This window comes from Aegilops tauschii, chromosome 1, assembly GCF_002575655.3.
Source record: "Aegilops tauschii subsp. strangulata cultivar AL8/78 chromosome 1, Aet v6.0, whole genome shotgun sequence".
NCBI lineage: Eukaryota > Viridiplantae > Streptophyta > Magnoliopsida > Poales > Poaceae > Aegilops > Aegilops tauschii.
Genome location: NC_053035.3, coordinates 455,656,035 through 455,672,341, shown reverse-complemented (window position 1 = coordinate 455,672,341; position 16,307 = coordinate 455,656,035). Strand labels below are relative to the sequence as shown.

Below are 16,307 nucleotides of genomic sequence, written 5' to 3'. Positions count from 1 at the left end.
GCCTTTGATTCTCCAAAATAGGTGAAAAAAATGACCATTAAACAAGTTGAAAATTTATCTGTAAACAAAAGTAGTTTGTTTCGCGCCGCAGTCACAAAGGCCTGTGCTTAAGTGAAACGATTTACAACGATGGTGGAGTAATAAGAGTAATAGAAAAACACGTGTCACAGACAATCGGATGAATCTGAAATCCAATGCACACATGGATCAAATAGGCAGACGATGCAAAAACCAGCCTGTCAAATAGATGGAGCATATGCTTTGAAGGACCACTAACCGAGCCTGCAACTTGCCTCCGGGACATAATTATCCAACAACTTGCTTGCATCGCGCATTGATGAATTATTAATGAAACGCATTGAAGGACGACCGAATCTGAACGGAGGCAGAGTCAATAGGCAATAGCCCGCGTGTTCATCATCATCTGGCCCTGGCCGATCAGAAAGTCGCACCCACTCGTTTGACAGTGTCCCCAAATCGGACGCGAGCCGCACATGCCTCTAACCTTGGTATCCGCTACCGATTAATCTCTTGTGTCAGTAGAGGTGGGAGGCGCCTCGAACCACGCGAGGCGATCGCGTTGATCCGCAGCCAGCCAGCAGCGACCGACTGTGCAAGCGCAGTCGCTGGAAGCAAGCAGGCCGCACGGTTCCACTGGACTGGAGCCTGTCGACCGGCCGGGCGACGGACGCGCACGGCGGGCGACCGGGTCCGTCCGTTGGTGAAGCCACATGCGGTGGGCAGCAACCAAACCAACCAACGCCGTCCTCCATCCACCATCATCATTGTATCGCACCAGCTGCAGCTGCTGGAAGCGTCACGATCACGACCATCGACGGAGCCGGAGACTCGATCCTCGTGAGGTTGTTCTCCGGGTTCACATCAGGGTACGACTCGGCAGCTCGGGGCAGTTGATGGCAGCTGGAGCTCACGAAGATAGCCGGCGGATCGATGGCGATGTGTGGCGGATTGCGACCGGTCAGGCTGACCGGCAGCAAGCAGGCAGATATATTTTCCATCACCAGAAGAAACGGTGATCGGATAAAATAGCACTATCATACAATCATCACCATGAGAGAAAAACATATTCCGATTCTCTGTTAGGGCTCGTACGTACCTGAAGCTGAACGGACCGGGCAGTGCATTCATCCACCCGGCATTATTGGCCGTTGGTTGGTGTCACGCGGCCGGGCCGGTCAGTGGGCCGGGCCCACGCGTCATCCCATCCACCCCCCCCCCCACCCCACACCCTCTCCGTCTGTCACCTAGTATAAACCCATTTGCCGGTGGCAGAGGCCAGGCACAAGCACCAAACCCCACGCCCGCACCCAAGAAAGCAGAGCATTCCCCATCCCCACTCCGCTTTCCCCTTCCTCGCCATGGCAGCCAAGGCCCCCGCCCTCGCGGCGCTCCTCCTCCTCGCCGCCGCCGCCCTCCTGCTCGCCCGCGGCGCCGAGGCCGGGGCCGGGGAGGTGCCGCTGAGCTGGGAGCTGGGCGTGGAGGACGTCGCCGACGACGGGTACGGCCTCACCGGCGGCGACGCGGTGGCGCGGCGCGTGCTGCAGAGCGGCAACGGCTACATCAGCTACGGCGCGCTGCGGCGGGACAACGTGCCCTGCTCCGTGCGCGGCTCCTCCTACTACAACTGCCGCCCCGGCGGCCAGGCCAACCCCTACTCCCGCGGCTGCTCCGCCATCACGCGCTGCCGCGGCTGATTGAGCCATCCGCCGGTCCGCCCCCGCCCCGGTTGGTTGATTGAGATGCTGCTCCGTGCCCTTCGCCCGCTCGCTCCACTGCAGATGCAGAGTACATTTCTTTCATGCCGCTGTTTTAGTACCCCGATTCCAAGAGGTCGTGTCTGTTGATGTAAATCGAAATCCAAGCCGTGTTTGTATAAACTGATGGATGATTGATTGATTTCCTATGGCCGTGAACCTGTGATGCGCTGCTTGTTGATTTTGTTGATTTATGGTTGTCTGCTTATTTTTGCTGCTTCTGTTAGTCTGAATGTCTGATAATTAGGCTGGCACTAGCTGCTGTGACGATTCTTTCTTCCACTTGCAAATTTCGGTCGTGCGATCCATGATTGCTTGTTGATTCGGGTGGGAATCCAGCGAGTGCCTCTCTGATTGTCTCCCTACTTTTGGTGGTTCAGTCAGTCTAATAATACCAATTAGCCTAGCTGCTGTAATGATTCATAGTACTTGCTTTGTTTCCCTTGCAAATTTCGATTTGTGCCGTCCCTCAGTTGCATTGGGTATGCTTTGCTATTGCCTCGAACAGAGAGAGGGTCAACTACTCGAGTTGTGTAAATTAGAATGGTTCTAGGAGGGAGATTGCTCCCCTGCCCCCATTTTCCTTGGAAAATAGGAGTACTCCTGCAAGTATTGTTTATGCTTGCATGATTGAAACTCATGAGGATTCTGCAAACTGGCCATGGGATTGCACAGCTTTGAAATTCGATCTCGTTGTGCGGCAGCTGGGATTGCAGAACTGGCCAAAGGATTGCAGAACTCATGACAACGTGTCTTTTGATCTCCTCCGTCCAGAACGTGCCCCTCTTGCTTCTCAAATCCTCCTCATATTCAGCATCATTAACTAACTATAAACACGAGCAGCTCGGTTAAGAAGGGAAATTTCCCCGTCATGCGATTCACGTGTGTTTCCCCTTCTAGCGGCGCCATTTCTTCCAATTTTTATCCATGGAGCTCTTTCTATCTAGGAACAGAACACGCGTGCGCAGACAGCGAAGACTTTTACGAGCCGGCTGGCCAGTGCCCGCCAGCCGGCCGGGATGGCATGCATGATTAGAGGCAGCGAACTGGTCAGGAGCGAATCTCATTTCTCAATGGAGCCGTTGGCTTGGGAACCATCTTTTTATTCCCATGATGAGGCCGCGTCAGGCGTGACACGGAGAATACAATACGGTCGGCCGGGCTTTCACCGGCCGGCTTTCGTGCCAAGGCGAACGCAATTTCTATGGAAGGCCTCCATCCAACGGGCAGATTCACAAGCGTCGGGGACCATCGTCGAATGGGCGACGTGTGTGGACGCGAATATCTCGCGACCGTCCACCATGGAGGAGCTCCAAACGAACGATTCGATTGCACGACCAGCGTAATGTTTTTAAGAATAAAATGCCATAAACGAAAAATGAAAATATATTTTCTGATACAAGAAAGGACAAAAAGAGAACATACTTCCTCTGTCCCATAATATAAGAGCGTTTTTGACAATACACTAGTGTCAAAAACGCTCTTATATTAGGGAAATTTTACGGTGCATTATAATACACCAGAGCACATACCCCGCAAAAAAAAATACACCAGAGCACGTGTATTATATGGGCGATCTAACGGATAACAATTACTGGGCCTTTTTGAGCCCAAGGGTATTTTCGACCTAAATTTTTTTGTACCTTTAATCGGCCCAATTAGGTTCAGGGGTATTCTCGTCCTAAATTTTTCGATTAAATTAATTGCATTAATAAAGCACTTCATTATAGAGGTCCCATCATCGTGCGTACTCTTTTGAATTTCGGTTCGAGCGGTTCGTCCTCTCTCCTCATCTCGAGCCCTAACCTCGGGCCCCCTCGATCGCCTCCGACGCCCTCGATCGCCGCCGATCGCCCCCGGCGCCCTCGATCGCCGCCGATCGCACCCGCCGTGTCTACCCCTCTTGCTCCTACTCCTCCCCTCCCCCTCCATCGCAAGTCACCCCACTCGGGTCGCGGCGCCAGATCTTCCGACGAGCCGCTAATCCACTCCTTCCCCGAGCGGACGCCACCTTCCCCGACCCGAGAGGCCACATCATCCTCATCGACGTGCATCAACTTTTTCACGCCGGATCTTCGCTTTAAGTGCCTAGCCATCTCAAATCTTTTCTGCTCCCTTCTGCATATAGCACCAATAGGGGTCCGATTTGATTCGGGTTTAGGATATGTCATGTGAGGTTTAGAGTTTATCGTTTCAGAAAGTTGTGACGAGATTTCGGTCGGATTTGGTTAGGGTTTAGGATATGTCATGTGAGGATTAGGGTTTATGTTTTCAGAAAGTTGTGACGAGATTACGATTGAAAGGAAGTGTAAGTCGGATGTAGCTAGAACATATTGAAGGACTTAGTTAGGATTATGTGGCATGGGAAATTTGTTAGCAGATTTGGATTCAAAGAAAGTTATTTTGGATTTAGTTAGGAGATACTTTTGAATTGAGTTTCGAGATATTTTGGATTTAGTTAGGAGATAATTATTTTGTATGGAGTTTGGACTTATTTTGGATTTAGTTAGGAGATAATTTGGATTTAGTTATGACATACTTTTGGATTTTGTTAGGAGATAATTTGGATTTAGTTAGGAGATAATTTTGAATGGAGTTTGGAGATAATTGATCTATCAGGGTGGATCTATGAAGGCATTTGAAGGACTCGTCGACTTTGGATTTAGTTAGGAGATCATCAGTTAGAGCAAGTACAATCAATTACAAAATTATGGATTTAGTCAGGGCATATTTACTTACAGCTTTTGAAGGACTGAGTTAGGTACATGAATCCGATATGAAAAATTAAATCAATTATTTAAGCAGAGTAGTGCATAATTTCGGTAATGTATGCTATCCATCCGTAACATTGACTATCTGTTTTCGCTGGCAGCATAATGACATGGATGATAAAGACAACGATGGCAAAAACTTGGGTGATACAGGCAAGGATGACAAGGACATGGGTCATAGAGGCAACGAAAGCAAAGGCATGGATGATAAGGACAATGATTTCGTAGCCATGGACCCCAAAGGAATGAATGGTATGCGCATGGATGATAAGGATAATGAGGATGCAGGCAAGGATGGCATAGACATGGATGATGTACACATGCAAGGTAAAGGAATTGATAATAAAGGCATGGCTGGTTCAGACCTGAATGAGTGTATGGAATACTTAGAGATTGTGAAGAAGACGTTCAGGACTGAGGAAGAAGCCTACATGTTCTACGTAGGCTATGCGAGAAAAAAAGGATTTGGTGTTAGAAAGGATGATCTGAAGTACAGGGTTCGAAACAAAATGCATACAGAAGGACATACAAGTGCTGCAAACAAGGATGGCGGGCCCTTAAGCACTTTAACAGAGTTGAAAGAAAAAGAACACTGAGGGGTCTTTCTCGGTGTGGGTGTCCCGCTCTTTTTCAGGTTGAGCTACAAGATAGCAGTGCCCTCTGGTTCGTCAAGAATTTTGTGGACAAGCATAACCATCTGTTTGTCCCTGCTGACCTGACTCCGTACTTATCGGCTCATCATAGAATGACTGACGCACAAAAGGCCGATGTCATCGAGTATGCTGTCGGTGGACTTCGAACACATCAGATTATGAATGTAATGGAGAAGAATGCCGGAGGTCCCGACAAGCTTGGATTTATAGATCGAGATCTATACAACCATGTTTCAATCCAGAAGAAGCGCAAGATAGAAGGCAGTGACGCTAGATATTTGCTGACCTATATGATTGCACAGAAAAAAGCAGACCCGGAATTCTTTTTCAAATACACAAAAGACGACGGAGGCCATTTGAGGAACATATTCTGGGCTGATTCACAATCCCGGATTGACTACGTTGCCTTTGGTGGTGTCATGGTGTTCGACAGTACATATCGGTCTAACAAGTACAAGCTTCCGTTTGTTCCATTTGTTGGTCTGAACCATCACCGCAACACAGTTTTGTTTGGGGTCGGTCTAGTGTCAGACGAGACAGTTGCATCATACCAGTGGCTTCTTCATGTATTTTTGGAGGCAATGTCCCAGACGGCACCCATTTCGGAAATCACCGATGGGGATGGTTCAATGGCTAAAGCAATAGCTACTGTCTGGACCGGAACAAATCATCGTTTGTGCACGTGGCATATCGAGGAGAATATGGTGATCCACCTCCGCAAGAAAAAGCTTGAGGAATTTAGGGAATTCATTTACCGTCGTTGGGATGTTGATGAGTTTGAGAAAAGATGGGAGGCTTATAAGGTTAGGTTCAAAATAAAACCAACAGGCAAGAGGTCGTCATGGGTTAACAGGATATACGAGCTGCGACACAAATGGGCTGCTGCGTACACAAAGGGTAGATATTTCCTAGGCATGATGAGTAATCAGAGGAGTGAGTCTCTCAACTCATGGCTTCATGTGCACCTGAACAGGAAGATGCAGCTTGTTGATTTGTTGCAGCATGTTGAGCACTGTGTATCCATAATGCGTAAGAATGAAGCAGCATTAGATGCAGTAGCGACACATACGATACCCTTCACTAAGCTGAATACACACCCTCTGGAGATTGCTGCCTCTTATATTTATACAACTATGATGTTTCCACGGGTAAAACGTCAGATTGTCGAAGGAACAAATTGGCAGGTCACAAACCGGGTAGCGTGTGATGGTTTGGTCGTGTTTGGAGTTTTGCACAAAGTCCCATATGGCAGGTATGCTAGAGAATTGCAAGGTAAGGATGGTAACGACTCGGATGCTAAGGTTCCTACAGACTTGGAAGGTAAGGATGCTGAGGACTTGCATGCAAAAAACTTGGATGCTGAGGATCCCTATGACTTGGAAGGCAAGGATGGTGTGGACTTGCATGCAAAAAACCTGGATGCTAAGGATCCCAATGACTTGGAAGGTAAGGACAGTGAGGAGTTGGATGCAAAAAAGTTGGATGCACAAGGCGTGGATGCTATGCCTGTGGATTTTATATATCACGTGACTTGTCTGTTTACACGAGCAAGACTGGACGCTGCAGCTTGTAAATTTAAAAAGTTGGAAAGTCAGGATTACCATGTGCACATATATTCTGCATTCTGGATCATCTTAGTGTACGCACATTTTCAAAAAAAATTGTGAAGAAAAGATGGACAATGCATGCCAAGCCAGCGTTCCCTTCCTCGAGGACTGCGAATACTCATGTATGGTCTGATCACATGAATAAGTATCATCAACTACGCAACATGGCTTGTGATGCTTTATTTACAGGCGCAGCTAGCGATTCACAGTCAGAACATGTGATGGAGCTCCTCCGGAGTATATTTGTTGATGGAGAAAAAACTGATTTGGATGAAGGCCAAAAATCGTTTGTTCCTTTGCCAGCATACTTCTCAGCTGCTCGCGAATGCTGCACTGATGACGTGGAAAATCCAATCAAAATAATTCCAAAAGGGAGACCAACTACCGAAGAATCGAACAAGAGGATTAAATCCAGGCGCGAGCGGATGAGAGGGAAAAAAAGCAACGAAGTTAGTGCACATGTTAATCTCATTGTTCATTTCCATACATGCTTATAGAGTTAATATGTTCTCCGGGAGAGTGTTCACATGTTTTCCTTCAATTTAAGCAGGAAAAAATCGGGGAAATCAAAGGTCACAAGGAGGAAGAAGCGAAAAGAGAAAGACTCAGAGACAGAAGAAGACACGGAGTCAGATACATAAGAAGAGGAAGCTTCTAAAAAAGCAACAAAGTTAGTGCACATGTTAATCTCATTGTTCATTTCCATACATGCTTAAAGTGTTAATGTGTTCTCCGGGAGAGTGTTCACATGTTTTCCTTCAATTTACGCAGGAAAAAAGCGGGGAAATCAAAGGTCACAAGGAGGAAGAAGCGAAAAGAGAAAGACTCAGAGACAGAAGAAGACACAGAGTCAGATACAGAAGAAGAGGAAGCTTCAAAAAAAGCAACGAAGTTAGTGCACATGTTAATCTCATTGTTCATTTCCATACATGCTTACAGTGTTAATATGTTCTCCCGGAGAGTGTTCACATGTTTTCCTTCAGTTTACGCAGGAAAAAAGTGGGGAAATCAAAGGTCACAAGGAGGAAGAAGCAAAAAGAAGAGACAGAGACAGATACAGAAGAAGAGACAGAGGCAGATACAGAAGAAGAGACAGACGCAGATACAGAAGAAGAGGAAGATTCAGGTACAGAAGAAGAGGAAGATTCAGATGCAGAAGAAGAGGGAGATTCAGCTGCAGAAGAAGAGGAAGATTCAGCTGCACAAGAAGAGGAAGATTCAGATATAGAAGAAGAGGAAGATTCAGATGCAGAAGATGGTGGGCTGAGGAGGGCTAGGAAGAGACCATTGGAGGTTGGAGAAGAGGATTATGCAAAACCTAACAAGTGGGCATTACCACAATTGTGCGTACTTAAACATGTTTGCGGATGCTGGCTGCAAATTCATCTATTTTTATTTTTTGTAGGAAACGCAAGGGTGCTCCAAATGTCAAAGCTGGGAGGAAGAAAAATAACGATGACAAGGGTGCGCGAGGAAAACCAATGAAGTTAGTGTCTGTACTTACATGTCCGCTCTACAACTCAGGTCTTTGCTAGTACTGTGTTGACGTTTCTTAACTTTTCCAGGAAAGACTCTAGGAAGGGCGGTAAAGAACAGGCCAAAGGGGTGATGAAGACAAAAAGGCCTGCTAGGAATGTACCAAAGGCTGAGTGAATAAGAGCTGTTAAGTAAGCTTCTGCAGCTATGAAGAGAAAATCAGTGAACTTAGTGTTTTTTGTGTTCAAGTGTACTGTACATGCTCAAATCTTCTTTGCTATCCTATTAACAAACGTTGTTTCATGCAGGAAAGCTAAAGTGAAGTCGAGACAAGATGTTTAGATGCACAGGGTCAGGCAGATAAAACAAAAGGATTTCTGGGATCGAAAAAATTAGAACAAACTGAATTGTTTCCATGCCGTGATCCACCTTGTTTATGATGTATTAGACCTATTTGATGGTCTGCCACTATTTTTCTGAATACCTTGTTTGATTGGTACACCCTCATTTTATTATGGACGGGCCGACATGGTCGGCTAGTTATGATTTATCAACATCTATCAAACAATGCATTTTTAGTGAAGTTGGTTTTCTGTATTTTTTTCATTTTCTACATAATATATTGCTGGAATTTGTTAAAAGTGTAGTCAAATTTCATATTTGAAATATAAAATAGAAACCGAAAAATTATATATATATATATATATATATATGAAAATATAACGTTGGATTTCCTCAGAAACCTACTTGAAATCAAAATAGAAACCTCGTTTTCAAAAAACATTGAAAATCGTTTATTTTGAAATAGTAAATAAGCATACTGATATTTTTAAAATAGCATTCTCATTTGAAAAAAGCATGTTCATTTGAAGATAGAATGAATATGCAGATTCAAAAGTAGCATGCTGCTTTGAATATGTTGTTTTTAAAATACCATACTATTTTAAAAATAGCATGCTGATTTTAAAAATATAATGCTGATTTTAAAAATAGCATGTTGATTTAAAAAATAGCATGTTGATTTTAAAAATAGCATGTTGATTTTAAAAATAGCATGTTGATTTTAAAAATACCATGTTGATTTTAAAAATATCATGCTGATTTTAAAAATAGCATGTTGATTTTAAAAATAGCATGCTGATTATGCTGTTTTCAATATCCTGTTTTTTAAAATAAGCATGCTGATTTAAAAAATAGCATCTGTTTTCAAAATCAGCATGCTGTTTTCAATATGCTGTTTTTAAAATAGCATGCTAATTTCAAAAGTTACATGCTTTTTTAAATATGCTGTTTTGAAAGTAGCATGCTGATTTTGAAAACAAACGCTGTTTTTAAAGATTTTGAAAACTGCATTTTTTTAATTACGCTGTTTAAAAAAAATTAAAATAACATGCTGGTTTGCTCTTTTTATGAAAACAGCATGCCATTACAAAAATAACAGAAACATCATTTTTTAAATATGAAAGCTTCGACCCGCAAGTTTTTGTTTTTGCATTGCATTTTTTGTGCAACACATACAAACCTCATTTTCAAAATAACTCGTACTAGCTTCAAAGTAGCATCTAATCCATATGAAACCCGGTTAGATTTGATTTTAAAAATACTAGCATCACTGTGGCAAAAAAAGGAAATATCTTTGCAGTCCATAAAGGTAATTCTATCAGGGAGGGTACTAGGGTGCGTTATAAGAACAGACTTGCATAGCAAGTACATTACTACACATAAGTTACTGCCAAGTTCCACTTACTGGACGATCTTCATATCCAATCGGACCCAAAAGTTATACCACCAAAGTACCAGCTACTACCAAGTACCAATTACTAGTAAGTTGCACTTACTGGACCCAAAAGCTGATACTACCGACTTCCAGTTACTGGCTAGTACATACATATTATAAAACTAGCGTCAAACTACTCCCATGGGTCAACGAATCCTCATGCCACTGGCCATGTTCACCCTAAGCCCACCTTCACTCCTTTCCATGAACCTGAAGATAGCCATTTGATCTTCTTTCATTTTGGCGCCCTGAACGACTTCTCTCCAGTTGTTCGTCATGATCGCACGCCCGTCCTTCTTGCCCATCTTGAACAAGACCTTTTTAGAACCTTCAAAATGTTCGTTGGTGACAGGTACAACCATGGGCTTTCGTAGATAGTCTTTGAGGTAGGCCTGACTGTAATCCTTTGAGAAGCACTGATTGCACAGGGAAATAAATAATGTTACATAAAAAAATAAGTATGGTTTGCACAAAAAAAGTAAGTATGATTTGCACAACCACGCCCCTCCTCCTCTCTGTCTCTACATGATGGCATTTTCACTTGTGAAATATGATTTGCAAAAAAAGAAGTCCAAGTGTTTACCATCTTGCTCTTCCCTCTGATGACTGCCGAGCGAGTGACGGTGCTGACATAGTATGGTATGGGAGTTTTGCACTGCTTTACTATGGATTTGAGACAGTCCCACCGATCCTGGTTTAGCAATACATGGTTGCCGTAGAAGATGCGATCCTCGAAAGTTCCTCTTCTCCCCGGGTATCCCGGACCTGTATAAAAAAATTAAGATGACAGAGTAGTAAATAATTTCATACATAAGATCTAGAACATCAGCACTGGGTTGATGATCAATGCCTACTTCAATGATCAAGAAATGAAGGACATAGATAACCCAATCACATCCACCCAGCAATATCTCGTAGAAACATGGGCAAATTGAATATTTGATTTATTTAAACTAACAACTAAACACTGCTCTATTTAAGCTCTAGTTCAGTCAATGTTGATTTGGAAGGTCATCTAGAACCCAAATAGAGTAATGTGTGGTAATCAAGTGTCACTCAAACATCAACTTTAGATAGTTCACGGTTCATTTAATATCTGACCAGCCATATAGAACTTTACCCCTGTGTGCCAGGATGGGATCGTGGTCCACATATCCATCTCCATCAGAACTATCATCAGTGTCATAGTCGCTAGAGGTGCCGTCATCACCGCTATAGCCGTCACTCCCATGTGAAGTGCCATCTGAAGCATCATCTGAGGTGGTCCGGTGATCACTATCTTCACTGCTGACAAGGATGGTTTCCCTTGCCATTCAAACCTGTTGCATGCATTGCAATGAACAAATGTTAGTTATTGATATATGAAATCAGTCTTACACTAGAACTTGTTAGCACCATATACAATGTGAATAATCTTTTCGCATACTTCTTGCTAAGTACATAGTTAATGTATAAACATCTACACAAAAAAGCTAGTCGACAACCAGATTGATACTACTAGACTATTCGCACGACTAGTGAAGACTAGTGGTTAGACTCATAATCACTGGGCAGACATAACCAATTAGGATATTTCAAAGTTACAATTTTTTTGGCATATTTTTGTGACATTGGCAGAAATAGTTGGTAGCCAACCAATCAGTAGCGAACATTTGGCATTTTGCCAGATATTGGCATGCCAAATTTTGGCATCAAACCATTCATGCTGACAGATCATGATTGACTTGCTACCAATGTTGGCATTGCCAAATATTGGCAAATTTATGTGATCTGGACAAGAAAACTTGGTAACCAACCAATTATTAGCCATGTATATTTGGCATCAAACCAATTTCGCTCATAATTCGAACAAGCAGTAAAAAGAATCATCAAAAATATAAACCAACCATAATTGTTACACCATGATTGGTAGCCAACCAATCACTTAACAAATCATTTCATCAAAGGTAAGCACAAATTAGTAGCCTTGCATACTTAACAAATCATTCAAAAAATGAACCATGATTGACAGCTCTCATCGAGTAATACGTGAAACTATAACTGATCTGCCTTTGAGCACTGGAAATTTCCTGATGGGCTGTTGTGTGGTACCACCAGGTAATAAATATAAAGTCTTTAAATTGCATCAACAAAACAAATAATGCATTTGCTCCTGTACATAACATTTTTAGAGGTAGCTGTGGAGGTTAATTTTCCAGTGAGAACAAGGACATGGTAGCATCTCTCAAGCAAGATCGCAGCATAGTGAAGGCTATGAGAAATGCGGCAAATGTTCCGAATATGGCACGCGCGGGCTCCGAGAAAGGCCGGGACCTTGCATGCGCTTTTGGATTGTTCTCCGTAAACCCAAGAGAAAACATCGACGAAAATGGAGGAACGGGCCCGCATTCACTGCGCAAACCGCATGTGTTACCTCAAGGTAGCTAGATCCAAACCATGCACCCCCGCCGTCTAGACCCACGTGGCGCACCACTTGGGCACTAGACCCACACCACTTACGCCGGCCCCCAAGCCAACCATTCCCCGTGTAGATTCATACGTCGCACCCCGCAAAATAGCTTAGCACAAGACTTTCACCGCCATTTCCACAACATGCACCACTACACGTAAGTGTCCACAAAAATGGACTATCGCATTATCAACATTTTTTTGCCAAAACAAGTAAGTTGTTTTTAAATTTCTTGAAAATAACAAGGTTTCTGTTAAATTATAATTTCATTAATCACACATTATAAGGTGCATTTTTTGTCCCTCAAAAAGGGGTGCATTCCTTTTTGTAAACCCACAAAATTCCTTCCTTTCCCTCGAAAAAACGAATCCTTCTTGACCCTCTCACGATCACGTTCACGGTGGCCTCGTCCTATAATCTAGGAGTGGTCGATCCAATCTCCCCACGGGCCGGGGGACAACTTCCATGCACTATCTATCTTGGTTGGTTGCAACCATCTCTCCAAAACGGTTTATTATGGGAAAATCACATTCTTTTGTTTTTCCTTCCAAAGATATGTGGCGAAAAAACATGGAACAAAATTGTAGAAGGCATGGTGGGATACGTGCACATGCTGTCTTTTTGTACTAGAAGTGCACTTGTTGGCAAATTGCATGTGCACGTGTCATGTTTCATTTTTTCTTGAAAATTATGTTGTACACCTTTACATAGACGCTTGAATTATTGTTTTCATATGTTAATAATTCCTAAATATTGAAATTCAGCATGCACATAACGCATGTCATCCAAGCTTCGTCGGCGACTGCTTGGATTCGTCTGGTATATGCCCGCTGTCTGGTATCGGGCAGGGGAATGTGGATCCATGCGATGCCATGCGTTTCATCTGGACCCATGTCATGCACCCCCATCCAATCGGGCCGACAACATGTGCCGCTAGGCTTCTCGATCCTAACCATGCGCTAGTGTCCACCATGGGTAGAGATGCTCAGGTGCACAGCTTTGCTGGCACTAGTGAATGACGTCCTATCTAGGTGTGCAATATGTGTAGTCGCGTGTTGCTTTGACATACCTGACATGCCGAGGGAAGGGACTCGTGTCGGAGGTCTAACGAACCGAGGTGTGGTCAATAGTGGATGGATGGTGTGGGTGAACCTGGCAAACAGTGCACGGTTTGAGTGTAACTGGCTAGGTGTGCATGGCTGGGGGCTAGATGGCTAATGAGTGCGCATGCGTCTTGTGTACATTGTCAATGTTGACCGGTGGGTGTCTACTTGGCCACGCGTGCATGCATGGTGTGCGTCCAGTTGGCGTGCGGCGCACGGGACGGGCCTTGGTTGCTAGGGTCCACATCTTGCGGCACAGAGTTCTGAAGCAGATGAAGGGGCAGGCCCCGCACACCGTTCGTAGGCCAGACTCGTTTCCTCCCAATGGACAATGGCTGTGAGGCGGGCCTTCTCTTTGGTGGCACATGGCCCATATATATGGACCAAAGAGCTTAGCATCTGATTGTTACCCCATTCTCTGCTATGATTTCATGTGGCCGCGGTATAGATTGTGAATTCCCGATGATACTACTCTAGAAATGCGACAAATGTCCCGAATATGGCATGCGGGACCCAAGAAAGGCCGGGACCTAGCATGCGCGTTTGCATTGTTCTCCGTTGACCCGAGAGAAAGCACCGATGAAAACGAAGGAACGGGCCCGCACTCAGTGCGCAAACCGGCCGCGTTACCTCAAGGTAGCTAGCTAGATCCAAACCATGCACCCCCGCCGTATAGACTCACGTGGCGCACCACTTACGCACTAGACCCACACCACTTACGCCGGCCTCCAAGCCAAGCATTCCCCCCGGGTAGACTCATACTCCCTTCATCTGGAAATACGTGTCATCAAAATGGATAAAAGAGGATGTATGTAGACGTATTATAGTTCTAGATACATCTCTTTTTATCCATTTTGATGGCAAGTATTTCCGGACGGAGGGAGTATGTCGCACACCACAAAATAGAATTAGCACAAGACTTTCACCCCGATTCATGAGGTTACTACCTTGTGCACCGCTAGCCAGCATGATACACTGCATGCACCTAGAGCTACCTGTGCCCACAGCATGCACCACTACACGTACGTGTCCACAAAACGAACTAACCCATAATCAACTTTTTTTGCCAAAACAATTTAGTTATTTTATAATGGCTTGAAAATAGCAAGGTTTCTGTTAAATAATAATTTCCTTAATTACAATAAGGTCCATTTTTGTCCCTCTCAAAGGGGTGCATTCCATTTTGTAACCACACAAAATTCCTACCTTCCCTCGAAAAAAAGAATTCTTCTCTCACGATCACGATGGCCTCACCCTATAATCTAGGAGTCGATCCAATCTCCCCACGGGGGCCAAGTTGCACGCAGTAGATATTTTTGGTTGGTTGCAAATTTCTCTCCAAAACGGTTTATTATGAGAAAATCACCTTATATTTTTTTACTTGCAAAGACATATGGCGACAAAAGCATGGAACAAAATCGTAGGAGGCACGGTTGGATACGTGCACATGCTGTCTTTTTCTAATACAACTGGACTTGTTGGCAAATTGCATGTGCACGTGTCATGTTTCAATTTATCTTGAAAATTATGTTGTACACATTTACATAGGCAATTGAATTATTATTTTCATATCTTAATAATCCCTAAATATTGACCACGTGACACATGTGGTAAGCAATCCAAACAATTCAAAAAAAAATCCCTAAATATTGAATTTAAGCATGCACCTAGAAATTATCAGTCATAGAACCAACATCTCTTTCGTACAGATTAAGGTACTTCCACATTAAACATAATACTACAAATTCAAAGGATCAACTTAATAAATTAACAACACATAGGGATGTAGCCCAGGAATCCAACGAGTAGAGAGAAAAGGAGGAACAAAAGCTGGAAGAAGAAGGATCAGCTAGCAGCAGCGCCATCAGCCTCCTAGCCTCACAACTCCGGGTCTCCAGCCTTGTGACTCCAGTTTTTTTCCTGCAAAACATGAATGGCAAAGTTGCTGTTACAGGATAGGACTCACTAAAAATTACAGTTATGCTGAAACAGTTATAATGACTAGTAGTGTCGACATGATGGTTACAACAAGCAAACAAAACCAAGCTCACAAGTTGCAACTTACTTTTAACATCAAACAATTATATTAACATGACCACTTTAGAGCAAGATTTTACCATGCAACATAAACTTGTCATAGCAACAAAAGGCATGGCATGAAAGTATTGACAACATAATGCAAATAATTTTTAGGAAGCATGGCCATATGAGTTATATTTTTAGTGGCAACCTTCAAGCAAAGTTGCATAGTTTTATAACAGAAAGGGCTGCTGTTATTGGTAGAGGCACACTGAAGTTGGCTAGCCATCGAGGATGACCAGGTGGGTCAGGGGCCACATGGCTGGGAGCGTTTGTGTGTGTGTGACTGCCGTGGGACCCGGATGTCAGTGGCTTACTCTGAAAACAAAAGGGGGGTTTCTAGTTTAGTGGGAACCATCAAGCAAATTCGCAAAGTTTTATAGCTGACAGATTTATACTTGCTGAGATGCACAGAGTAAAATGATGGCATGGTTGAGGCAATAAATAAATATGCTACATGGCTTGTCATGGCATCTAATTGCACAGAATGCTAGTACAAATCATGGAGAACAAGACATAAAACATGAGCATCTCCATAAGAGCTGGTAGCTCTACCAAAAAGCAATCAACAACTCAAAAAAAGGTTCAAATATAGTATCAAGCACTTAATAATAGCA

General features: G+C 43.8%; 1 protein-coding gene across 1 annotated transcript; it reads left to right on the top strand.

Annotated features, from left to right (window-relative positions):
* The first annotated feature begins 1,288 nt into the window (after positions 1–1,288).
* Positions 1,289–1,934, top strand: LOC109744024 (rapid alkalinization factor). Its single transcript, XM_020303116.3, has one exon. The coding sequence runs from the start codon at positions 1,380–1,382 to the stop codon at positions 1,713–1,715; it is 336 nt and encodes a 111-aa protein (XP_020158705.1). The 5' UTR covers positions 1,289–1,379; the 3' UTR covers positions 1,716–1,934.
* The last annotated feature ends 14,373 nt before the right edge of the window (positions 1,935–16,307 follow it).

What these genes read in the sequence shown, in the direction of transcription:
- LOC109744024 (XM_020303116.3), top strand. Translation starts at nt 1,380, where the DNA reads ATGGCAGCCAAGGCCCCCGCCCTCGCGGCGCTCCTCCTCCTCGCCGCC.